At 37.4% G+C, this 26,915-nt stretch overlaps 2 protein-coding genes and 1 pseudogene across 2 annotated transcripts; all 3 read left to right on the top strand.

Moving 5' to 3' along the window:
• The first annotated feature begins 2,674 nt into the window (after positions 1–2,674).
• Positions 2,675–13,262, top strand: LOC128507706 (odorant receptor 131-2-like). Its single transcript, XM_053478772.1, has 4 exons — positions 2,675–3,637; positions 8,487–8,609; positions 8,688–8,802; positions 13,093–13,262. The coding sequence occupies exons 1-4, from the start codon at positions 2,681–2,683 to the stop codon at positions 13,260–13,262; spliced, it is 1,365 nt and encodes a 454-aa protein (XP_053334747.1). The 5' UTR covers positions 2,675–2,680.
• Positions 13,263–14,054: 792 nt separating this feature from the next.
• LOC128507841 (odorant receptor 131-2-like) lies at positions 14,055–15,128 on the top strand. Its single transcript, XM_053478968.1, has one exon. It carries the CDS (start codon positions 14,163–14,165, stop codon positions 15,126–15,128), a length of 966 nt encoding a protein of 321 aa, XP_053334943.1. The 5' UTR covers positions 14,055–14,162.
• Positions 15,129–24,160: 9,032 nt separating this feature from the next.
• LOC128507865 (odorant receptor 131-2-like) lies at positions 24,161–25,132 on the top strand (annotated as a pseudogene).
• Positions 25,133–26,915: the final 1,783 nt, after the last annotated feature.

Here is a 26,915-nt window from a genome sequence, read left to right as displayed (position 1 = left end):
ATAATTACTTAGGTATAATTATGCCTACTTAGGTATAAGATGCCTTTTCTGAAAAAAGGGAAAAAAGAAAGAAAGAAAAAACAAGTGAAAGTACCTACTTTCAAAGCTATTAAACAAAAGACATACAAAAAATTCAACAATTTGCTAGGTAATAATAATAATAGGTTGATTAACACAAAATTAATGTGGCTTATTTTTTACTTTCATTTATTTACTCTTAAGCTAGAGTAATCTTATTAATATTTTTTCTTGTACAAATGTTTTAATTTAAAACAATTTAATTGCACACTTAAATATTTATTAAAGTTTATTTATTTAAGTGACTGGATTGGACAGTAATTAGTTTTCCATAAAAGATTATTTTTGTGTCAGAAAGTGAGGTCCTTTTATTTGGTCTATATATGTATACCTTTTATTTGGGGTCTTATATATATATATATATATATATATATATATATATATATAAGACGCTATTACACAGTAACCCTTCAGATGGTAACAAAAAACCTAATTTACGCTCCTGACATTTGCATAAAAATAGAAAGGAGCGAGTGTGACAAAGTTACCAGAAGAATGCTCCAGCATGCTCAGTAAGGCCTTGTTCACACGGGCGTTAAAATCGAGCGTTTATCTTGCGTTCGTAGCGTCCGGGAGCGCGGATCAAGCGGCGAGTGTTTTCTACACATAGGAGTCAATGGGAGTGTTCACACAGGCTTTGGTGACGTGCGTTTGTCTAGCCGCGCGTTTATACGGCATCAAAAAAACATTGCATTCAGCTTTTTCATGACCCAACGAACGCAAGGAAACCGCTCCTAGTGCGTTTTCTTAACGCTCATTTCACGCTTCTGAGGACCGGATATGTCCCATGATCCTACATGCTATACATAGGGAAATGCGGAAAAAGGCAAAATTAAATAAAATAAATTGTTGAAAAACATACATGGACATTTTCACATTTCTTCATAAACCATTAAAAAAAACTTCCTTTAATCCGACGTTGTGCAGTCAGAGGGTGAACCTAGTAGCAGCGGGCTTTCATATCCAGTTCTCGACATTGCCCCCACAGGTTAACACACAAACTACAATTTGGGCTGCAGGCTGACGTTAGACAGAGACAAACGAACGCCGGTGTAGAAGTCAATCAATTGCCACTACAAAATGCAACATTAACGTCTAGGACGTTCAGAGCACGTTTGTTTATCCAAAAATTTAACACCTGTGTGAACAAGTCCTAAAACCTAACTACAATTTTTTCATAAACCTGCACAAATCTGTGTCTAAAACACCTGATTTTAAGCAATGGGTTTTCACTCCAAATATTGATTGTTTTTTTTTTACCCTTTTTTAAATTACTCTTTAATACTCTTTATAGAAGTTTCTTTTATGCAGAAATGTTTTCAAAAGCATATTTTGCTTGTGCCATATTTATGTATGTGCCCAAGACTTTTGCACAGTACTATAAGTAAAATAGTTATTAGATTTTACAGAGCTTGCTGGAGAATATGAGTTTTTTTGTTAACTTTGTCACACTCGATACTTTCTATTCAAATCCCAGAAGCGTACATCACATACATAGGTACATACCTATGTATGTATGTAATGTAGAGCGTACATTACATACATAGGTTTTTTGTTTCAATCTAAAAACTGGTCTGTCTTGTACTATATTTCTTTCTTTACAGCCAGGCATATATTCTCCTGTAATGTTTTATTTATTTATAAATTTTTAAGTTATATATGGAAATACTAAATTATTTTGTACATAATTATGCAGACATGATAAACATATGTAACAAAATTGGTACAGCATATAATATGGTGCCTATGACTTTTGAACAGCACTGTATATGCTGATTTATTTACAGATTTTTAGAAAAAAATTGATTCTAAAATATTAGCACAAGCTTAATATGAATCCACGGTATTGACGCTCATTTAATGTTTTTGTGCTCATTGACTGTTATGAATTACTGTCAATCATGCCACAGTTAAAATGAATGAGATCAAATACTTATCTTAAAATATTGCTCTCCTTTGATTGTTAATGTAAATATTAATTGAAAGTGTTGCCCATATATGATTGTATGCATCACATTGCTGCTCTCTTTAAATTGCCAATTTATTTGAATATGATAGACATGAGAATTTTTTTTTAGGATTTTAGGCTTTATATATAACATTTATGATGTTGTGAATAACCAAAGGACCATGACAGATCTGTTTTGTACATACTGTAAAAGTTTTGGTTAAGTTTTTACAGTTAGATCTATTTTGATCATTGTTTTGATTAGGCATTAAACTTTTAATTGTAATATTTATGTAAAAGCTGTTATTCAAACTATAAAAAAATAAAATAAAATTGTGAAATATGTGTGACTAAGCAGGGATGCATGGTCACTTTAGGTTCCACTCTGAGAGCTGATTCTCTAGGGTAACAGTGTTGTCCTATTTAAAGCCATGGTGTTTAGGGCTGGCTCACATCTAAATGAAACCCTTACATAAAGGTTTATTCAATTTGTACTTTAAAATATTTATGTTGTAATTTATAAAATATAAATAATATAATTATATAAATATTATATTATATAAATAATATTGACTGTATTGACTGATCCTATTCTGTTAATAATGTCATTACATTGCATCTGTATCACTGCATGCTCATGGTTTGTACAAAATTATGGCGACCACTAATGATAGCGCAGTTCAGGTTTTGATAATTTACCAACAAGTGTATCAGGTTGCACTAACTGAGAGACCAATTTCAAAAGTAAGTGTTGCAGTAATAATGTCACTGTTTTTTATTTATTTAAATGTGGTAATGATCTATACTCTTCGGAGTAAGCCTGTTTTTAGAGAGACTCCACGTTACATTTTGTTTAACCACATGCTTCTCAATGACACAATTCAACTCTTTGTTACATCCTTGTTGTATATTTTAGGTCTGGTCTATCTTAAGGTAGTCATGGCTGCTTGTGCTTTTATAGTTATTGTTTCAGGTACAACTTTCCGTAATGCACCTTTAAACCTGGCTGTAATGTCGCTAGAGCGTTATGTGGCCATATGTTTTCCTTTAAGACATGCTGAAATAGCCACTCAGAGAAAAACCTATATTGCTATTGGAATTATTTGGTTTATGAGTGTGATGCAATACTTAATTGACTTGTTTTACAGTGTACTGATGGATCCTACATTTTTAACCTCCCAAATGTTTTGCACAAGAGAAAGGCTTTTCATGAAGCAATGGCAAATAGATCTTCATCAGGGTGTTAACATATTCTTTTTTTTGTCAGTAACTATGATCATCCTTTTCACTTATGTCAGCATTCTGATCATAACCAGGTCTATCACCTCCAATAAAGGCTCGGCTGCAAAAGCCCACAAGACCGTGCTGCTGCACCTCATTCAGCTGGGCCTGTGCCTTACTTCATTTTTTTACAGCTTTATAGAACGAGCTGCAGCAACGGCTGGCAGCAGCAGCCTTTTTCTGGACCTGCGTTATTTAAACTATTTATTTGTTCTGATCTTGCCACGCTGCCTAAGCCCACTCATATATGGACTGAGAGATGATGCTGTAAGGCACTTGTTCATCTACCATTTTCAATGTGCTATGCGCAAACGGAGGTTTACTGCCAATGTACAAACAGTCAAATAATGCCTTTTTAGATGCTTGGAAATACTTAACCCTGTTCGGTATCATATTTGTTGTTGCAAAAACGTACAAAAAATATTATATTAAATACGAATTGTTATGCACACCACTAACCACCAACTATTGTTTAACCTGTTTAATTAAATCATATACTTTTTGCAGGTTTAAAGAGGGACTTTATTAGAAAATAAAATAAAAATAATATTTTAAAATATTTTGTTTTTGTGTAAAAAGCTTGCTAAATATATATTCACAATAAACCATATGAATTTGGAACTAATTATTATTAGGATTTATGATAAAGATTGTGCTTATTTTGTGCAGATGTGAGTCAAAGCATAGTACATTGCTATCTGTTGTATTCCATTGTATGTTGATTCCATTGTGCCATTAATGATTAGCATCGTGCTTAAGCCGTTTAGACCAAAAAAATGTTTCTCTATTTAAAAGATGGTTTCGTAAAAATTGCATTGTCTTTTGACATTTGCAGCTAAAAATTTTATTCTTTATTTTGAATCAACTGTGTTTAGTGAGCATCAAGTCAGAGGTTATGTAGTTGTTCTGTCCATTTTTTTTTTGGTTAATTACATGTTAATTACAAATTACAGGAAACTATGTAAACACATTGTTTATTGATAACCATTATTTTATATAATGGTTATTATGGCATGTTCAAAAGTTTAAACAGCTTACTAAAAATTATAACACCACCTTTGGTGGAGGTCACAGTCTGCAAAGCTTCTTGAGGGCAAACGAGTCTTTTAAATTTATTAATTCTGAGTTTTCTTGCAGATATTCCTGGTTTGTTTTACATAAATTGTACATTTAACTTGTACTTACAGTAGGTACCCAATTGGAATGGCTATTACCGCCACGGCAAAACAACAGCGGCCAAAATAAATCAGTTGCATTTCAAAGTCATTCTTGAAATGACTCAGGTGGCGCAAAGTAACATTTTCACTTACCGCAGTTTTAAAATACAGTGGAACCTCGGATTACGAGTAAGTGTTCCAGAAGACGAGAGAAGACAAGATTTGTAATAAATTTTGACTTAAAAAACGAGCGTTGTCGCGGTTTACGAGCTCCGAGTATCATGTATACCTATGCGCTTCTTGTTTCCACACCGAGCGTCGGGTCATCACAACTGAGCCAACGATTTTTCTCTCTCGCGCGCTGCGGGGAAATCATCTCCTCTGCTGGTTCTTAGTGCTTGTCTCTTACTGGTATAATTATCATCCGTGTGTGTGTGTGTGTGTGTGTTTTTCTTTCTCTTGCGCTGCAGAGTGTGTGTGTTGTGTGTGCATGCATAATTTGACACTGCGCCTGTTCAAACACAAACACACAAGCTCTCTTTCTCTCTCGCCTTTACTGTGTGTCAGTGTTTGAGTGTGTGTCTTGTGTGTGTGTGTTTTTTTCTTTCTCTTGCGATGCTCTTCACATACACACACGCTCTCTTTCTCTCTCGTCGTTAGTGTGTGTCAGTTTTTGAGTGTGTGTGTTATGTGTGTGTGCGCGCGTAATTTGACACCGTGCCAGTACACACACTCTCTCTCTCTCTCTCTCTCTCTCTCTCTTTTGCCTTTAATGTGTTTGTGTGTGTGTGTGTGTGTGTGTGTGTGTGTGTGTGTGTGTGTGTGTGTGTGTGTGTGAAACAGAGAAGGGGTGCTTCAGTCACACACAACCGGCATGGTGCCAAATTACGCTCGCGCGCACACACATAACACACACTTAGCAGCGCAGGAGAGAGAAAAACACACACACAGCGTCTGTGCGCATAAATGGAAACACTTATCAGTCAGGTTAATTTGTTTTATTTTTACTTTATATTTTGTGTCAATTTTTTTTATGTATTTATTTTATTGGGCTGTGGAACAAATAAATTTTTTTTCCATTATTTCTTATGGAATTTTAGTTTTGGAATACGAGCCCACTTCCGGAACGAATTATGCTCATAATCGTACAATTATGCTCATAATCATAATTATTATTATTATTATTTTTTTTATTTAATTTCTATCGTATTTCTTTTATTCATATTTATTTCTTATTTGTAAAATTTAACTCTCTTTTAGGGTCAATGGCAGTCGTATAATGCATTTCACTACATTTCGTACTGTGTATGTTTGTGTATGTGACAAATAAAATTTGAATTTGAATCGTACAATTAAGTCGTAAAAAATGTTGATAGAAAAAAATCTAAATCGAAAAAATACAATAGTGATGGTAATTTCCACATGAGTACTTTACACAAACATGATAAATTTGAACTAGAGCTATTAATATTTACTGCACAATAATGAGTAAAAAAAAAACATTGGTTAAATGTTGTTTAGATCAAGTTCACTAGCTGACAATTGTATTTGTACAAAGTAAAAACGGTTATATAGTGTATTTTTGTATCTGTTTATTGTTATTAAAGTTCTGGGTTAGTTCGGGTACTTTAAACACATTGTTGAGTTGCTCATGTTGGGTCAAATGAGATGTAGTAGGTCATTTACAAATGAACACCTGGTTGGGTTATTTTGACCCAATAACTAGTGTCATGTTGGGGTGGTAATAGCTGATGGTGTTGCCGTGGACATAAAAGGCAGGCATATGCAGAGAGGGGTGTTTTAATCAAAAAAAGTATTTTAATAACATAAAACATGTAACAAAGAAACATAACGAACACTTGCACATCACCTGCATTAGGCATCACCAAGGCACTAGGACCAGACACATACAGTAGGTGAAACAAGCTTACAGACGAACACACAGGCTTTAATACCTGGTACACAGACTATAACCCCTATGGCGAAACACAGGCTCTAATACCTGGTACACAGAAGATAAGCCCTAAGGGGAAACAGGCTTACAGACGAACACCCATGCTCTAATATCTGGTACACTGAAGATAAGCCCTACGGCGAAACACAGGCTTACAGATGAACACACAGGACGTTACAGCTAATCATGGAGCTGAGACGGGACACAGAGAGACCAGAGACACAGGGAAACTAGCGAGACCAGAGACACAAAGAGGCTAGAGACACAGAGGCTAGAGACACAGGGGGACGAGGGACGGGACTAGAAACAGGACTAGGGCTAAAGCCATGGTAGTCAACTAAACATGGCAATTAGCTACCCACGGCAATTAGCTAAACATTCATTTAGCGTAACAAAACACATAGCTACACCTCCCAGATAGCTTAGCATCCAAAAGGACTACGGCTACACTAGAGAATAGAGTTGCAGTGGGGGGTTCTAGAGGCTAGAGACACAGGGAAACTAGGGAGACCAGGGGGGTATTCCATGAAAGTAGCTAAATAAAGCCAGACTTCCGCGCAAAAGTGAGACTCAAATTAGGGCATCTCCAAATTAAGCCTCATGTCGTTCCACAAATGTAGCTCAGCTGTAACTTATCGAGGCTTATTTAAGGCAGGCTTGCATAGTCTCACTTTGTGCGCACGCCCGCGATATTTAAAAAGCCAAAATGAATGGATGAACGAAACATAGATCCGAAATGAGCCAGACAGGTAAAATGCAGGCAGTTTTTTTCTTCGCTGCTAAGCAAACAGTGTCCATGGAGTTGTATGAGGAATACTCAGACACAATAAATAAAAAAGGGAACACCGTTGCTATAAATAAAGCTAGGGAAAAGGCTTGGCAAAAGATTGCGGACAGACTTAATGCGTAAGTTATGTAAACGTTACAAGTGTATCATGGTTACAGTGGTTAATCTTTCACACTACTGCGGTTGTTGGTTCGATTCCTGTGTCTAACGTGGACCCTTTTGTGTTGAGTTTTCATGTCCATCTTATAATATAATGTTCTTTATTATTTGATCTCTGTAAATACTTTAAATTGAACCTGTATGAAATGTTCTGCACAAATAAGCATATTAGAAAAATATCTGATTTAAGCCTACTTGTAACCACGTAAGTGTAATAAAACTAGGTTGTTAATAAGAGCTTTACTAATGTGTGTGTGAACTCTACTGACCCAGTAGCCTTACCCTGGTCTTACATATTAATCCTTCACTATTACATCTCAATAGAAGCAATCTAAGTGGACAGCGAAGAACCTGCCAGCAAGTAAAAACTAAATATAAAAATATCTTCCATAATGGTAAGTAGCTTATAAAGAAATTGCAATGTGATCTCAATAGTAGATTAAAGATGTATAAATGTCACTGTAGCTGCCAAAAAAAGAGGCAGCCAACTGCTACTGGTGGGGGGCCTCCACCTGAAGACCTCACACCAGCAGAGGAGCTGGCACTGAGCCTTAATCGAGATCGGCCTCAGGTGTAGGGAATGGGGGTATCAACAGAGATCATCCCCTCAGGTGACCGGGAGAAATATGTACAAGGTATTGTCCACTACTTTCCCTCCGGGTGTCAGTCTCTTAGTTGTGATAATTGATAAGTGATGGTATGACCAACTATTCAGTGAGAGGAGATGATGTAATTCAGCTTGATCTCCCAGCTACATTTGTGCAAGACACTCCTGACCCATGTGTAAGTTCGTCATGGTTTTGGTTTACAGGCTATTCTGTCATGCTATCTTCTCTTGCTTTAACAGATTTAGGTTTCCCTATTTTGCAGTTTGATGGCCCCAGTACATCTAGGGTTGTTGATTAAGAGACAGTGTCTGCAGACACTGATCTTCAGGAGGTAAGCCCAAATGTGAAATGGTTTGCATATGTGTGCAATCTGAAGAACTGTTTTAATAACAGTAAACCTTGTTGCAGGATGTGCCCACACCACCGTCCCTGTCAGCAAAGAGTGAAGTGAGTAACTACCCATTATTACCAGCAACTTACTTGGCATCTTTGTGACACATTATCTTTGTCACAGGATGTACGAGCCATTTACAAGCGGAAGCTGCTCCTGTCGATTGAAAGAGAAAAGCTAGATATAGAATACAAAAACCTTCTCATACAGAAAACGAAGTTGAAGATCAAGAAACTACAGACTGAGGTAAGTATACATTGTAACAATGCAATTGTACATGGTTCAAACTGGGTTTTTAATTTTCTGTTGTCTTTCTCTCCACAGCTCCAAGCAAAGGATGATCGACATTTCTGTTCTGAATGTGTCCAATTAGGAGTAATTGGACAGCTTCAGAACAGCGACGGCAGGAGGCAGAGTTGTGAAACGGCACCACAAGCTGGTGATTTAATACACGGAAATATTTTTGCACCTTGAATAAAGTATTCCAACTTGTTTAAATTAGACCATCTCTAGTTTTAGAAATGCCATCTGTTCTGGACAATGTGAATAGTAGGAAATAGTGTCCATTTTGAGCCAGTGTTTTATTTATCCACCACTACATGAGCTGGGGGTTGGGGCTCAATGGTCACCAGTGGCTTTAAATAAAATTACTGTCCTTGTAAAGGTCCCTTACAGTCCGTCCTTCCAATCTTTCCTCAAGAGCTGAAAATTTCAGGAAATATCCCAGCGCTCTGTGCATAACACCGGGCCAACTCATGTCGGAAAGAAATTATAAAGGTTTTCTAAATGTAAGCTATTGTTTTTTACCTATAATATTTGTTAGGTTAATTTAAACGAGGTTTAGGCTCAGGATTTTGATTCGGCATCGTGATCCTCCTCTTTAATTTCCTACGTAGTCTAATCACCATTTAACCGCATGCAGAAAAGTTTTCCAGAGCGCACCGGCAGAATTAGACTAATGATTATGAATGCATTGGGAAAAATAGCAAGCAGACTGACTCTGACTATTTTAAAAATTCATTAATAAATTAGTGATGTCTTTGGTTTCGGCTGTGGTGATGATGATGTAAGGTAATCCTGTCATCTTGTCATCTCGGCAGCAGTGGATGCGCCAAAAATCTACTTTTCATATAAATAATTTTTTCCATTAATTGATATAAAAGCAGGTATTTCGCTTTATGTAAATATATATATTTGTCACGTCTGTGAGGTGAATATACCTGGAGTTTGGGATCATTTTCTGACCACTCAAATTTACTAAAATCAATACAGAACAGCGCACCCTGTTTCCTTTCAAACATTTACAAAATCATAAAAAATTTTCTTCATTGTGAGTGCGCTTAAATAAAAGTAGAGTCTTATAAAGTTTTGTTATATAGCTTTTCTGGCAAACTTTTTCTTATGCATACCCAGAGTCAGTGTAAGGTTTTATAATATTGTAAGACAATGTAATCTAATAAGGAAGATTCCTGTCCCTTGAGAACAGAGCCCTCACTGTGCTTCCTCATGCCTTCTGTGGTAACACTTTCTATATCCTGTATCCCGACGAGGATACATCCAAAATGGTTCTTGTCTGCTAGAACCCCTTTGTTTAATCAGGAGAATGCAAATGCATCTCATTTACATTTGGGCATTTGGCAGACGCTCCAGAGCAACTTATATTTTTACCTCATTACACATCTGAGCAGTTGAGGGTTAAGGGCCCAACAGTGGCAACTTGGCGGTTGTGGGGTTTGAACCTGGGATCTTCCAAACCGTAGTCCAGTGCCTTAACCACTGAGCTACCCCTGCCATGTCCTCTCACCTGTCTGTCTCCAGGTCCCTCTATGACTGTTATAATGTCAATGACTGGTTCTTTTGATGTTCGGGACGTAGCACCGTTTTAATGTGCTCTCTTAGCTGAGAATAAACAGAGACATCATGCCTGCGTGTGTGTGTTTGTCTCTCCCGGTCGATTGGGCCCGGACTAGTAAGTGTATTAAGGTGCCGCGGACACAACAAGAAATAACTCTTATTCTTTTAGCTTAAAGCTTAGCTCGGACACACACTACTTCTTCATTTTAAACTTAACACATGGTTTTAGTTTTCATTGTTATGCTGATGACACACAAGTATACGTCTCAGCAAAACCAGATAAGAAAAACCAGTTTACTAACATTGAGCAATGTGTGCAGGACATAAGAGATTGGATGTTAATTAATTTCCTTCTGCTTAATCCTGATAAGACAGAAGTTCTAGTCATAGGACCACAAGCCGCTAGAAGTAAGCTTTCTAAACACAGTGTGATTTTAAATGGCCTTTCTGTTCCATCAAGTGCAACAGTAAAAGACCTTGGTGTGATTATAGATTCCAGCCTTGCATTTGAAGCACATGTAGGTAATATTACCGGGATAGCATTCTTTCATCTCAGAAATATTGCCAAGATAAAAAATATATTGTCACCAAATGATGCAGAAAAACTAGTTCATGCTTTTATCACCTCTAGGTTGGACTATTGTAACGCCTTACTGTCTGGTTGTTCAACAAGGTGCTTAAACAAGCTTCAGCTAGTTCAGAATGCAGCAGCGAGTGTCCTCACTCGAACCAGAAGATACGAGCACATCACCCCTATCTTATTTACACTGCATTGGCTTCCTGTGAAATTTCGCATCGATTTTAAAATACTACTCTTGACGTATAAAGCATTAAATGGTCTCGTGCCGCAGTATCTGAGTGAACTGCTAGAGTCTTACAATCCGCCATGCCTACTTCGATCAAAGGTTGCAGGCTGCTTGTCAGTACCAGGTATTACTAAAACTACAGCTGGGGGCAGAGCTTTTTCTTACAAAGCCCCAAAGTTATGGAATAGTCTTCCAATTAATGTTTGGGACTCGGCTAAAAACCTATTTATTTAGCCAAGCATTTTTGTATATAGATTAGCCTTAGGTAAAGGACAGATCTGGGGGACTCATGGACCTAGAGTATTAGGTGAACTTGTATGTTTAGATGCTGTCTTCCCCACTCATTGATCACTCAGGTTTGTTGACGGTGAGGTAATTGGTTGCTTTACATCTCAGGAAGCCCTCATGTCTGTGTTTACTTCTGGCTCTCCCTTTTTAGTTATGCTGTCATAGTTAGTCTTGCCGGAGTCCCTGCTTGCACCCTGCACTAAATATACATTTACCTTATACCTTGTTCGACTGTGACCATGCCTAACTGCCATCTCTCCATCTCTTTTGCTCTCTCTTCTTCTGCTCTCTCTCCTCTCTCTCTCCCCTTTGTCTTTTTCCTTTACCTATCTCTCTGTCGAGATATACATGTCGCTCCTGAGCTGCCAGTGATCCAGACCTCCTCTGCCCTCTGGACCTGTCTAACTTGTCCTAGAGTCCTGCTTCTGGTTGGAGATCTCATCACATGGATGCATCGTGTGGTCTGCCTGGGATGCGTGTGGTGACTGGAGATGGCTCCACTTTTCCATGAAGGTGGTCCTGTCCTCGACTGATGCAGACAGTTGTTCTCTGAGGACCTGTGACTTTAGTTGCTTAATAGTTCGGAACTGAAATTTCTTACAGTCTACCTGAGCCTCCAGGAACAAACTGGACTTTAATCTTACACATCTCCTCTTATACTGAACTTCCAGTCTCGCATAATATTATGCACATCAATCCCTGCTATCTGTTTTCACCCTGATGAGGATGGGTTCCCTGTTGAGTTTGGTTCCTCTCAAGGTTTCTTTCTATTACCATCTTAGGGAGTTTTTCCTTGCCACTGTCGCCGTCATCCTCGGCTTGCTTATCAGGGACAATCAGGGACAATCATATAATTTTGATTCCTACACATTCACATTTCATAAAAACTAAATTTTTTTGATTGTGTAAAGCTGCTTTGTGACAATGTAAATTCTTAAAGGCGCTATACAAATAAAATTGAATTGAATTGAATTTACAGATTAAACTGATCACCCACATCCAAGGGCACCATAGGAGGAAATGGTCATGAGAACTGGTTCCTTTTCTTGTTGGCCATTACATTCCTGAGGGGGATGACACATGGGAGATAATCATGCTGCCCAAGGACATAGTTGAATTGGTTTTGGCGCCACGACATTCCACTGAGTCAGTATACATTTTTGAATACAAGGTGGCAGATTATAGAGAGCTTCTTCAGTCTAAATTTCCACAATTTAGGCTGCGACCCAAACACCATTATCTAAAGCAATACCCTTAGTTTATTACAGTACATGGTCTACTTTTTGGACAATGTGCTTTGAACATAAAAATAAGTTCTTTAAAAATGTTGTGTAGGCTGCTTAGAACTTTAAGAATGTTCCTGCGACTCTTTCCATGAGACACCAGAAAGCTGTCAGCTACCATTTAGACTGCAGTTCCTTTTACAGGTCACATGTTGAGATGGCAAAGGTTACATGTGTTGGTTGCTTCTTTATCAGGGAACATTCAGAAACCTTCTAATACATCAGCAGTTCTTGTTGCTTTCTCCAATTGCATTGATGGAGTTGATTACAAACTAATTATGATTCTGTCAGATGGCTCATGTTGTAACCATTCCATGGACATTGCCATCTCCACCACACTCCATCTGACCCTCACACACCAAGACAACAATGACACCTTTGTTCGAATGCTATTCATAAACTTTTGCTCAGCATTCAATATTATCATACCCCACACTGAGCTGAGCAGTTGGGCCTGAGCACCTCCCTCTATAACTTGATCCTTAAGGTCTCTGTCAGTGAGGATTAAGGACAGCACCTACAGCACCACCACAATGAGCACTGAGGCCCCCCAGGGTGCCCTGCTGTTCACATTTCTGACTTATGACTGTGTAGCGACACACCGCTCCAATCATATCGTCAAGTTTGCTACGTCAAGCAAAAACTTCGGGTCAGCATACAGAGAGTAATAGCAGGTGCTAACAGATTGGTGTAAACACAACAACCTGTCTTTGAATGTTGGTAAAACAAAAGATATGTCTGAGAGTCCCTCAACACCAGTTCTTTTCTACCTGAGAAGGCTAAGCAAGGCCCAGCTTTCACCACCAATTCTAAATATGTTCCATAGAGGGATTTTTGAGAGCATTCCGAACATTTGCTGACCTACTAAGCTACACATCACCAAATCATTATCTCTGAAAATTCAACAATTGCTCAGTTAGCTATAAGCTTCCACATAATGACCATACTCACCCCTTGGACATGTCATTTTACATAAAAACATATGTTTAAGGGTTCCAAATGTTATTCAACACTTTCTATACCAATGTGAATAACCTTCTGGTAGAGCTGGGCGATATTCCCTATGAATTGACTCTCTCTTAAGTATCATTAAAATGTATTTTGTTCATAAAAATTGCAATAGTGTTAATATATACACACACAAAAAAATTAAACTTCATTAATCAATTTACTAAAAATGAAACAGTTTAGTTTTGAAGGTTAATTTTTTGGTTAGCTATTATGATTTTTACTTATGTTAATAAACATTTGTGAAGAATAAGACTTTCAGAGATGCATAATCATAATAAGACTGACATCATTTCTCTCTGGGATTACTATTTCTATTGAATTTAACAGGATATAATGTAGATCTGTTCTTTCCAGTCCTACACTTCAAGGCTGGACTCACATTTTCCTGAAAGCCTTTTATCTAAATTCTCCATCACTGGACATTTTATCCATGTATATCATTTATATTGTCTTTTCTTTTTGTATTTTAGAAACGTCTTGTCTGTGAGAGACTCTTGGTAATTTATAGTCACTGAAACCATTTTGTCAGTATAATCACTGTCTGCTTGTACAAGATTATGGCATTCAGTAATGATAGCACAGCTGAGATTTTGTTTATACATCAACAAATGTTTCGGGTTGCATTTACCGAGGGACCGATCTCAAAAGTTAGTTTTGCAATAATAATGTCACTGTTCTTTCTTTATTTAAATGCCATCATGATCTATACTGTTTGGAGTAAGCCTGTTTTTAAAGTGACTCCACGCTACATTCTGTTTACCCACATGCTTCTCAATGACTCGATTCAGCTCATTGTTACCTCCATGTTGTACATTTTTAGTATGACAGTTTTCAAACTAGTCACTGTTGCTTGTGCTTTTCTGGTTTTTGTTTCAACTACAACATTTAATAATGCACCTTTAAACCTTGCTGTAATGTCATTAGAGCGTTATGTGGCCATATGTTTTCCTTTAAGACATGCTGAAATAGCCACCCAGAAAAGAACTCATTTTGCCATTGCAGTCATTTGGTTTGTTGGTTCCATAAACTTCATAATTGATTTGCTATATGGCATAGTAATGGATTCTAACTTTTTATCCTCACAAATATTTTGCACAAGAGAGAGATTTTTTAAGAAACCATGGCAGGTAGATGTTTTGCATGGCTTTAATATTTTCTACTTTGTGTCAGTCACCATGATCATCCTTTTCACTTATATAAACATTTTAATCACAGCCAGGTCCGTTACCTCTGATAAAAACTCTGCTTCAAAAGCCCACAAAACCGTGTTGCTACATCTTATTCAGCTGGGCCTCTGTCTTACTTCCTTTCTTTACATCATTATAGAGAAAGCTGCAGCAATGGCCAGCAGCAGCAGCCTCTTCATGGACTTGCGTTATCTAAACTATTTATTTGTGCTAATCTTGCCACGCTGCTTAAGCCCACTTATTTATGGACTAAGAGATAATGCTGTATGGCCTTTATTCATGTACTATTTCAATTGTGCCAGAGGCAAACAAAAGTCTATTGTCAATGTACACTGAACTAAAGCCATTGCTTCAAGTATACATTATACCATATATAATGTATATATTAAATGCTTAAGTATATCAATATACTGTAGATATTGTATGTATTAAGAAAACTTATATGACGAATGATTGGATTGTTATACTTTGTAACTCGATATCCATCAGAGTTTAACCCGTGTTTTAGCGTTGTTAGACACAGTTAATCCTATTTACCCTCCTGCTCTGTGTAAGCTGAACTCACTTTGTGTGCATAACAGTTAGTGTTCATACACAGCCTTTTAAATGAAACAAAGGCCCACTTAGACATTTAAAGTGGCTGCTGAAAAAAGCTGTGACTTTTTTTTTTTAACTTTAATAATAAGCTTTTAATGCACATTGTTATCTAATCATTTCTTCAGAACTGATTAAAGAAAAAAAATCTCAAGGTCGATATACTGTATGTATTTGTCAATACAAGATCTTACAAATGGTATATGGACTAAAGAGTATTTTACCAAACCAAATTAAGATTAATTATTTTTATGTATATTTTTGGGGCTGTAGAACGAATAATTAGAGTTCCCATTATTTCTTATGGGAAAATTAAATTTGGTTTTTTTTTTTAATACGAGCCCACTTCCGGAACAAATTATGCTCGTAATCAAAGGTTCCACTGTAAACATATATGTGGAATGGTATAAGTGTAAAGCAAACACAACTATTAATTTATTGTGTATATTTAACTTTAGTCATTTTTTATTTATTAACGTGCTTACCATCTTACTATTATTCTGAGTATATTATGACTGATCCCTCATAAATGCAACAAAACAAAAATATATACTTGCTTAATAAACGCTTCCTTTTGCAAAGAAGCATGCGCCACTGTGAGCAGCTTTATTTCTCTCATAAAATATTTAGATTACAAAAAACAATGTAGCACAATACATGTTATGAATATGCCTTTTAAAGAATGTAAAATGTTTGCGTAAACCTGCGGCACACACCTTTACCTTACAAAAGGCAGTGCTTTGATTAAAAGGCTGATAAACATGTGCGCAGAGTAGACATCAGTCACTTTACCTCAAACAAAAAGTTCTTTCTGTGTGTTATAATTTAGTTGTTTTACTATAGACACACCCAAGACCAGGGGCACACAAATATGGCAGCTGCTGTGATCGGCACACTCAACCATCTGCATAGAAAAGGCATGCAATATTATGGTTTTCGTAATTTTTTAAATATATTTGTGTATTGACTGGGCCAAACCACATTGGCCTGCTGCCCAACAGAAAACTCCCGGTGCTCCGGATGGCCAGTCTGCCACTGCCCAAGATTTTCATGAACTCAATTTATCTGCCAGGTTTGTTTATTCTCCAAAGAAAGCATAGCACAACTGTCCATAAATAAAAAGAAATATATAAAAATCGAACTATGAACTCTGACTTAATTGCTACCATTAAACATTTTTATTTTTGGGTATTTCATGTTTTGCAGAAGAAATAAATATTAGGCAGAGATGTCTGCTCTGTCTTTTTAATTCATCTTAAAACTCCCTATTCAACACCAGCGGAACCGGTTTAATAACTTCACACCTATCGTAAATGAAAGGTGAGAAGAGATTTCCAAAGGATCCCATTACAATAAAATTATATTTTATCAAATATTGCATTTGGCAGACAATAGATGACAAATAGTCACGCAAAGTCTTTTCAACAGTAAGTGTAGACAAACTATTTAAAAAATGTATCGCACTTCAGGGGACTCTGAGTAGCGCAGCGGTAAAGTGCTCGCCCTATCATCCAGAGATCGCTAATTCTTTTCCTGGGTGATGCTGTAACTTTTCGCAGCCGGAGGCCTAGAGAGAGCTGATTGACCGAGCTGTCTCAGAGGGGAGGGATGAGAGATACATAATGCTTTCACATTAATCATGGCTCTACAGCCAATACCGGATACCGCTGTCCTCCGAGTGTGTTACGTCGCCCCCAACGGTACGTGAGCAAGCAGTTCGAAAAGATGCGGTCGGGTGTCACGTGGTTCAGAGAAAACATGTCATAGTTTTCAGCCCTCCTGACTGAGTGGTAGTAGTAGTAGCCTTAATGTGGAAGCGCCCATAGTGCAGGGAGGAATCGGACACAACTAAATTAGGAAGAAACTCTGGGACAAAAAAAAAACAAAAAAATATCTATTAGTTATTTATTTACAAAATTAGTTTTAAATATTTATTAACAACATTAGTAATGTTACTACTGCAGAGTAGAAGAACAAAAAAATCGCATGATCAATAAAAATAAAAGTTTTGAGGGAAACTTAACTAAAAAAACTATTTTGTATTGGATTAAACTAAAACATTTGTATTATATTTATGTGATGTTTTGCTGGGGAAATAAATTTTAGGCAGAGACGTCATCTCTGTCTTGTTAATTCATCTTCAAACCCCCTATTCGCCACCAGCAAAACCAGTTTGATAACTTCACACCCATTATAAATGAAAAGTGAGAAGAGCGACATGAACACAAAAAAATGGCCCTTGTAATCCACTTAACAATCACGGGCGCACAGCCATGCGAAAGAAAAAAAGATCTGAATAGAGCTGTTGATCAAAATATTGCATTGTAAATGGATCGCTAGGGGCGGGAGTGGGGGTTGATGTGTGTGACTCCGCTCTGTCGCTTGCTGTTAATAAGTGCCTGACAGAGAATAACACATTATCGACTGCCCCTACAGGTAATGTACGTCATGTGCTTGAGAAGTTAACCGCATTGCAGTGGCAACTCATGAGATCCTTTTCCTCGAGACCCTCCTTAATGGCCACATTTGTATAATCGTTGGGTGTGTTGAGAGTATACAGGAGAATGAGTTTAACAGATGTTACGTCCTGAAGTATTATATACATACATATATTTTTAATATTATTTTCTGTGTTGCCTGCTCTCTTAGGTGTGTTTCCCTCTCTCTGTTTGTAAAGCAGGTTTAATTGGCCTCTACCGTGGAGAGGAGTGCTGACTGGAGAATCAGTCAGTGATGTCTGCCTTACTCAAGCCTCCTGTATATTTTGTATTAATTATTTTATGTATTTCATTTTTTGGGCTTTATAACGAATAATTTGAGTTTCTATTATTTCTTATGGAAAATTTTGCTTTGATTTACAAATGTTTTTTTGGAATATGAGCCCACGTCTTGAACGAATTATGCTCATAATTCAAGGTTCCACTGTAGTTAGATCATTTAACTATAGCACTAACTGAAGCAGTTGCCCATGACGGTATGCATTACACTGTTGCTAATTCATTAATTTAATTAAATTTTATTTATATAACGCTTTAAACAATGGCCATTGTCTCAAAGCAGCTTCACAAACATGAAAAAAAAAAATTAGAAAAGAAAATATTTGGAAGTGCGTATGTGTGAAAAAAATTGTCTAGATAATAATGAGATTGATGAATGAATGATGGATGAAATGTCTCTGATGAGCAAGCCAAGGGTGATGGCGACCGTGGCAAGGAAAAACTCCCTGAAATGGCATTAGGAAGAAACCTTGAGAGGAACCAGACTCAATCATCCTCATTTGCATGATAACGCACCCATCCTCATTTGCATGATAACGGATAGAAATTATATAACATCATGTGTTGTGCAGGTGAAAGTTCAATATAACAAAAGTTTTTTGAAATTAACATGAAGTTCAGTTCAGCATAGGGATGAGTCAGTAGGAGCAATGGGCAGATGAGGTCTGGATCATTCGAAGCACAGGAGCAGCATGTGTAGCTCCAACCATCATAAAGCAGGATCCAGGACAAGTTACTGTCTAATATTATGCCCAGGTCTTTTATTGTTGAGCTGGTGGTAACAGTACATCCGTCTAAACGCAGGCTGAATTGTAAAAGCTGTTGTGTGCTGGTTTTGGGGCCGATAAGTAATATCTCTGTCTTATCTGAATTTAGTAAAAGAAAGGTATTGGTCATCCAATCTTTTATGTCCTGGACACACTCCGTTAATCTAGACAACTTGGGTATTTCGTCTGGTTTTGTTGAGATATATAGTTGGGTATAATTAGCATAACAATGGAAACTAATCCCATGTCTTTTAATGATGTTACCGAAGGGAAGCATGCATATTGAGAACAGCAGAGGTCCTAAAACTGACCCTTGTGGGACCCCATATTTCACTGGCATTACACCAGATGGTTCTCCATTTACATCTACAAAATGGTATCGTTCAGACAGGTACAGGTATGATCTAAACCATTTTAATGCCTGTCCCTGAATACCCATATGATTTTGTGAGCGATCTATGAGAATATTATGATCTACAGTGTCGAATGCAGCACTAAGATCAAGTAAGACTAGTCTTGAATTGCAGCCCTGGTCCGAAGCATAAAACAATTCATTTGCAATCTTAAATAGTGCAGTTTCTGTACTATAATGAGGCCTGAAACCCGGCTGAAATTCTTCAAGGATGTTGTTTTCCTGCAAGAATGTGCATATTTGAGCTGATACTACTTTTTCTAATATTTTTTATATAAACGGAAGGTTTAAAAACAGTCTGTAATTTGTTATTTCATTAGTGTCCAAATTAGATTTTTTAAGAAGCGGATTAATAACTGCCAACTTGAAAGGTTTAGGGACGTGACCTAGATAAAATGAGGAATTAATAATGTTTAGAAGTGGCTCTCCAACCGTATGCACTATTTCTTTGGTTGAGATTGGGTCTAACAGGCACATGTAAGGGACCACCACTAGAAGTCATTGTTTTGTTTTTTGTAGTTTTTGTTTGCAGACTCAGTTTCCCAAAAGGCACCTCGGTCAGGTGATGCCGGTGATTCAGAGGTAGCTCATCAGATCATCTATAAATAGCTGTTTAGTATTACTAACAATAGCATTGTTAGTTTGTACTACTGTAATTATGTGGGCATTTTGTTTTGTTTGGTTCAGTTTGTGTTTTGATTTAAGTTTTGTTTTGTTACAAAAAAAATGTGTTGGCAATGTCAGGATGTTCAGTGTGTGTCTATGTTTGTGGAGCTGACTCTGTCATGTGAAGTGTGGTGTGTGTTTAATGTTTTTTTAAGTATTGTTGTTTGCGTCCTCCTGTAATAACCATGTGGAGCTAATTGCTATGTTTAACTAATTATCATGTTTAGCTAACTGCCATGCATCTAGCCATAGTCCCTTTGTGTCTCCCTAGTCTCTTCGTGTCTCTGGTCTCCCTAGTCTCTTCGTGTCTTGTCTTTATTTCGCCTCTGGGTTCTCCGTGTCTCTGGTCTTGTCTTGGTCCCATGTCAGCTCCCTACTTAGTGTTTGTATATGTCCTTAAGCCTGTGTTTCGCCATAGCGCTTATGTTTAGTGTAACAGGTATTAGAACCTGTATATGTCCCTAAGCCTGTGTTTTGACATAGCGCTTATCTTTCGTGTAACAGGTGTTAAAGCCTGTAAATGTCATTATGTCTGTCTTGCCATAGACATAAATATATATTAATATTTTGTTATTGATATTATTAAAATACTCTTTTTGTTTACAACACCCCTCTGTGTGTATGCCTGCTCTTTCCGCCCACAGCGACAACACAGCCTATACACCCCGTTCATGACTGCACATTGTTGATTTAGCTGGGTGATAAGTTTATACAGCTCTTCCTATCCTGTCTGTAAAGCACTGAAAATCTAAATGTGAAGCTTTAGGCTGAAATGGATCATGAGATACTATTGGAGGTTAAACCTCTATATACTATCCTGATAGAATCGATAGTCCAGATACTATTGATTTTTTTCATTAATGAAGCCGATAAAGTCTTCACTTCGAGCCACTGTACTAAATAAGAACCTGGGATTGTTTTGGTTTCTTGCTATCAGTTGGCTAAGATGCTCGGTCCTAGCAGTTTTTAGAGCCTGTCTATAGCTGCACGTACTGTCTTTACTACATACTAATTTAGTTTTCCTCCATTTTCGCTCAAGGTTACGGGTTTCTCTCTTTAGGGCGCGAGTATGACTGTTGTACCATGGTGCAAGTTGTAAGGGTTAACCCCTAGAGGGCGCCAAAGCGCTCTTAGTCTGGTTTGCGTTATGTTGATTTTTGTTTTAGTGGACTTCAAGGCCCAGACTGCACCTCGGTCAGGTGACGTAAGCATTCACCTGAACCGAGGAAAGCTAATTGAGTTTATTATAAATAGCCTGACTGAAGCTCAGTCAGGCGTCTAGCTTTTGTTGTTGTTGCAATTATTATGGTTTATGTTGGTGTCGGTTTTTGTTAAGTTTATTTACATTAAAGCTTCATACCTGCTCTCACTGGAAGAGCTTTACTTGTGTTTTGACTTGTAAATAAAGACTATTATTGAACCGCCAGCTCGCCTCCTGCAATTATGCCACGACCAAGCAGACACCGATTGAGGAACCGTGACACAAGTGTTTTATCTCTGACTTTTTTTGATCTGATGGGAGAAACAGTGTCTAATGTACTGGTAAAAATCATGCCCATGCTGCTAGTTACTTCATCTAGATCATCTGCATTTAGGGGTCTAATAATAAATTGGGACAGATCCGGCAGATTACTTGTAAATCTGTCTTTAGTAGTCTGATTCATATTTCTAACAAATTGATAATGTGGGGAGACACAGCTAATCTGTTCTACGGGTAGAGGATATATCAGGAGGCGATGATCTGTGATTATCTGTCCTACTATCAACACTTTGTCAGAGTTAACCAATAGGTCTGATAGCAGATGTCCAAATTCTCTAAGAAAATCGACATATGGGCCTGGTGGTCTGTACACGGTGGCCATTGTAAAATATAGCATGGGTTTATTATGTATTTCATTAATGATAAGCACTTCAAATGAGTTAAACCTGGGCCTTATTTTCTGAGTAAAAGTGAGTATCATCATTGTAGATAGTGGTGACACCACTACCGCGACCAGTTAGACGGGGCTCGTGCTTATAGAAATATCCTGACGTGGTAGACTCATTTGGACCAATATATTCATTTGGTTTAAGCCAGGTTTCGATGAGGCAGAGTGCGTCAAGGCAATAATCTGAGATCATTTTATTTACAATACGTGCTTGAGGCACAAGGGATCTAATGTTGAGAAGTCCAAACTTTAGAGGTAGATTTTGATTACTTATTTGGCCTTTTTCTGGTTTTATGGTTCAGATTTTTATGGGCGAATTTAACTAATTTATTCTTTTTTTCTCACTACAAACAATTTCTATAGGACATGCTATGTGTGTGCATCTATCAGTATGGTGAGTTGTATTGTGGCTTATATCTAAGGTATGCCAGTCAGATGGTTCGTAGTGTCCTGGAGATGTTGTCTGAAAGAACCGCTGCTCCTGCTCTGCTAGGGTGCAGGCCATCGGTGTGGTAGAGCCTAGTACGCTCCCAGAAAACATTCCAGTTATCAACAAAGGGTAATCTCTGTTGTTGACACCAAGATTGTAACCATTCATTAAAGGCAAATAATCTACTGAAGTTCTCGATTCCTCGCTAAAATGTGGGAAGCGGACCAGATATGACGATCCTTGTCGTGGGTGATGTGCTGTGGACCTTTCTTAAACAGGCTCCTGAAGTCCTTCTTTAGGATCTCTGTCTGCCTCAGCCTGGTGTTGTTCGTGCCAGCATGAAGGACCACAGCTCTAATGTTCTTCCTCAGGGCCGCAGGTACCTGTGCAGCAACATCAAGAACACGTGCACCAGGTAAACAACGAGTGTGCACCTTACCTTTAGCCGTGGTAGCATGCACGTGCCGGATGATGGAGTCGGGGTCGCGATCTCTAAGATGGGTGGTGGCGGAGGGGGAGAGGTCTTTGCCCGGGGCCTGGAAAGCATCTTCCACTGCTGCTGTATCCAGGCTTCGTGGTATCCCAGCACCTGGGTGAAGGAAACCTGGGCGGGCCGCGTCCTTGGTGCGTTGGACCTGGGCAGAGAAACACGAGGGGTTGAGGTTGCAGTAGAATTAGTGTCACGCCGAGAATCTACCTGGGACAGGTGAGCGTCGGTCCGTGACGATTCCAACGTGGCTTTCCGCTGCTGTAGCTGGCCCAGCTTCATCTGTAGGTCGCGGATTAGCTTCTTCACGGCCTCCAGCTCCAAATCCACCAAGTGCAGGTCCAATGTATCCTCACCTGCACTCAGAGGCAGAGACACAACCGACATGGTGTCTAAAAACGGAAATAATCGGCGTGAAAAAGCATAAACAAATTTGTGATAGCCGGGCTAACAGGCTGGCAATGCTAATGCTGGCTTGAAGCAGTGTGCTGCAAAACAATTAAAACTTAAAGGTGTTTCAAGTGAATATAGTATAAAATACTTATCTGTTATATGTTCACTTTTCATAAGGGGACGAAAAAGTTGAAAAATTGGTCAGTCTGGCGGAGCTTGGAAAAGCAGCATCTCCAGACATCTGATACAGTAAATACTACCGTTTCAAATGAACAAATTACCCAGTTGTGTGGATATGTGGGTCTATGTGCATCTAACAAAGGGCTTAGTGAGTATTGTTTCTTTGAATTCTGAATTCTTTGAATTTTTTTAATATGATATATTTTATAAGTTGCACAATTATGACATTGTGAATAACCAGTGGGGGACAACAGATCTGTTTTTTCCAAAAGAAATGGTTTGGTTACAGTTTTACTGTTACATCTATTTTGATCATTGTTATTTAGTCTCTTTTGTCTTTATTAGGCATTACAATTTTCATATTTATGTAATAGCTTTTATTCAGATTTAAAATAATAATAATAATAATAATAATACATATTTTTATTTTATCACTTTAAGTTCCATTGAGAGATGTCATGTTTCTCTGGAGTAACAGTGTTGTCCATTATAAAGCCCTGGTATTTAGGGCTGGCACACATCTTAATGAAACCCATTACATCTCAGTTTTCTAGCACTTGACATAAATTTATTCATGCAAATAATGTGTATTTTGTTATAAAATGTATGTTCTGGTTGTACCTTATATATATGTATATATTTATTGTAATTAACATGGACAAATCCTGTTCTTTTAATAATGTCATTGACAATGTGTAATTATCCCTGTATGACTGCATGCTTATGGTTTGTATAAAATTATGGCAACCACGAATGATAGCACAGCTGAGATTTCATTAATATATCAACAAGTTTATCAGGTTGCACTAACTGAGGGACCTATATCAAAGGTTAGTGTTGCAGTAATAATGTCACTGTTCTTTACTTATTTAAATGTGATAATGATCTACACTCTTTGGAAAAAGACTGTTTTTAAAGAGACTCCACGTTACATTTTGTTTAACCATATGCTTCTCAATGATACTATTCAACTGTTTGTTACCTCATTGTTGTATATCTTAGGTCTGGCCTATTTCAAGGTGGTCATGGCTGCTTGTGCTTTTATAGTTATTGTTTCAGGTACAACTTTCCGTAATGCACCTTTAAACCTGGCTCTAATGTCACTAGAGCGTTATGTGGCCATACACTTTCCATTAAGACATGCAGAAATAGCCACTCAAAAAAGAACCCACATTGCTATTGGAATAATTTGGTTTAGTGCTTCTATAAACTTTATAATTGATTTGCTTTATGGAATTGTGACAGATACTAACTATTTAACTTTACTCATTTTGTGTACAAGAGAGAGGCTTTTCATAAAGCAATGGCAGATAGATCTTTATCAGGGATTTAACATATTTTATTTTGTATCTGTTTCTTTGATCATCCTTTTTACTTATGTCAGAATTTTGATTACAGCCAGATCCATCTCCTCAAATAAAGACTATGCAACAAAAGCTCACAAAACTGTGCTGTTGCATCTAATTCAGCTGGGCCTGTGTCTCACCTCTTTTCTCTAAAGTATTATGGAGCGAGCTGCAGCAACGGCTGGCAGCAGCAAACTCTTTTTGGACTTGCGTTATCTAAACTATTTGTTTGTGTTGATTTTACCACGCTGTCTAAGCCCACTAATTTACGGACTGAGAGATGATGCTGTACGACCCTTATTCATCCAATATTTCCGCTGTACTACATGTAAGCGCATAAATACAGTAAGTGACCACTGATTTAAAGCTTTTAATTAAGATGCTTAAGCAAACTTTATTAATGTTATATTTAGCATTAAGGACACCTATGACAAAAACATTGTAGAAATTGTTACACATACAGTAGTTTCCACTCTTATATTTGTTCTGGTCAATTTTGTTAAACATGGATAATTACAACCATGAAGTAAAATGAAGAATAAGCTAGAAAGTCAATTTCTGCATGAGGGTAAATCAAAGGGCAGTGTGCCTGGTCACAAATTTGTCTCAGAAATGTTATAACTTCAAGTATAAGACCGTAATACAAATTATTGTCTAATCTTTTCTGCTGATCTAATCATAATGATAAAATTTGATTCATTAGATGATTTAATTTTATAAAACTAAATATAATTTCTGCTCTTTACAATTACATATGCTGACACTCTCCATTTGGAGGTATTTTTATTTAGTCTTTGCTCATGAATGTTTGTAAAATGTATATGTATTACCTAAAGATTCTTTGACAAGTAAAGACTAACACATGTAGGTTAATCTGCAGGACGAGTAAATAAATGAATACACCTAATGACTAAATACACCTAACTTATCATTTTATATTCTTTATTGGACTGCTTTGTCCACTATGCATCTTTGCATCATAAATAAGTTATGCTTATCATTGCACTACAGTATATTCAGGCCTTGAATGTAAGTAATACTATTTTGTAATTAATTCTAAACTGAACAGGTAGCCATTGCAGGGTTGATAATATTGGGGTTATATAATCATATTTTCTTGATCTAGTGAGAACCCTGGCGGCTGCATTTTGGACTAACTAAAGCTTGTTTATTGAGGATGCAGGACAACCACCTAGTAATGCATTACAATAGTCCAGTCTGGAGGTCATGAATGCATGAACTAGCTTTTCTGCATCAGATACGGATAAGATGCTCATCTGATTTTTAAAGGACAAGTTACTGTCTAAAATTACGCCCAGGGCTTTTATTGTTGAGCTGGTAGTAACAGTACATCCTTTTAAACGCAGGCTAAATTGTGAAAGCTGTTGTGTGCTGGTTTTTGGGCCAATAAGTAATATCTCAGTCTTATCTGAATTTAATGGCCATTGTCTCAAAGCAGCTTCACAAACATGAAAAAAAAATTTTAGAAAAGAAAATATTTGGAAGTGCGTATGTGTGAAAAAAAATTGTCCAGATAATAATGAGATTAATGAATGAATGATGGATGAAATGTCTCTGATGAGCAAGCCAAGGGTGACGGCGACAGTGGCAAGGAAAAACTCCCTGAGATGGCATTAGGAAGAAACCAGACTCAATCATCCTCATTTGCATGATAATGCACCCATCCTCATTTGCATGATAACGGATAGAAATTATATAACATCATGTGTTGTGCAGGTGAAAGTTCAATATAACAAAAGTTCTTAAAATTAACATGAAGTTCAGTTCAGCATAGGGATAAGTCAGTAGGTGCAATGGGCAGATGAGGTCTGGATCATGTGTAGCTCCAACCATCATAAAGCAGGATCCAGGACAAGTTACTGTCTAATATTATGCCCAGGTCTTTTATTGTTGAGCTGGTGATAACAGTACATCCGTCTAAACGCAGGCTGAATTGTAAAAGCTGTTGTGTGCTGGTTTTGGGGCCGATAAGTAATATCTCTGTCTTATCTGAATTTAGTAAAAGAAAGTTATTGGTCATCCAATCTTTTATGTCCTGGACACACTCAGTTAATCTAGAAAACTTTATTTCGTCTGGTTTTGTTGAGATATATAATTGGGTATCATCAGCATAACAATGGAA

Source organism: Clarias gariepinus, chromosome 19, assembly GCF_024256425.1.
Source record: "Clarias gariepinus isolate MV-2021 ecotype Netherlands chromosome 19, CGAR_prim_01v2, whole genome shotgun sequence".
Lineage (NCBI taxonomy): Eukaryota > Metazoa > Chordata > Actinopteri > Siluriformes > Clariidae > Clarias > Clarias gariepinus.
This window is presented reverse-complemented; position numbering and strand designations above follow the sequence as displayed.

What these genes read in the sequence shown, in the direction of transcription:
- LOC128507841 (XM_053478968.1), top strand. Translation starts at nt 14,163, where the DNA reads ATGGCATTCAGTAATGATAGCACAGCTGAGATTTTGTTTATACATCAA.
- LOC128507706 (XM_053478772.1), top strand. Translation starts at nt 2,681, where the DNA reads ATGGCGACCACTAATGATAGCGCAGTTCAGGTTTTGATAATTTACCAA. An exon ending in AACGGAGGTTTACTGCCAAT is followed by an intron (nt 3,638 to 8,486) that starts GTACAAACAGTC and finishes TCTTTGTCACAG; the next exon opens with GATGTACGAGCCATTTACAA. An exon ending in TCAAGAAACTACAGACTGAG is followed by an intron (nt 8,610 to 8,687) that starts GTAAGTATACAT and finishes TTCTCTCCACAG; the next exon opens with CTCCAAGCAAAGGATGATCG.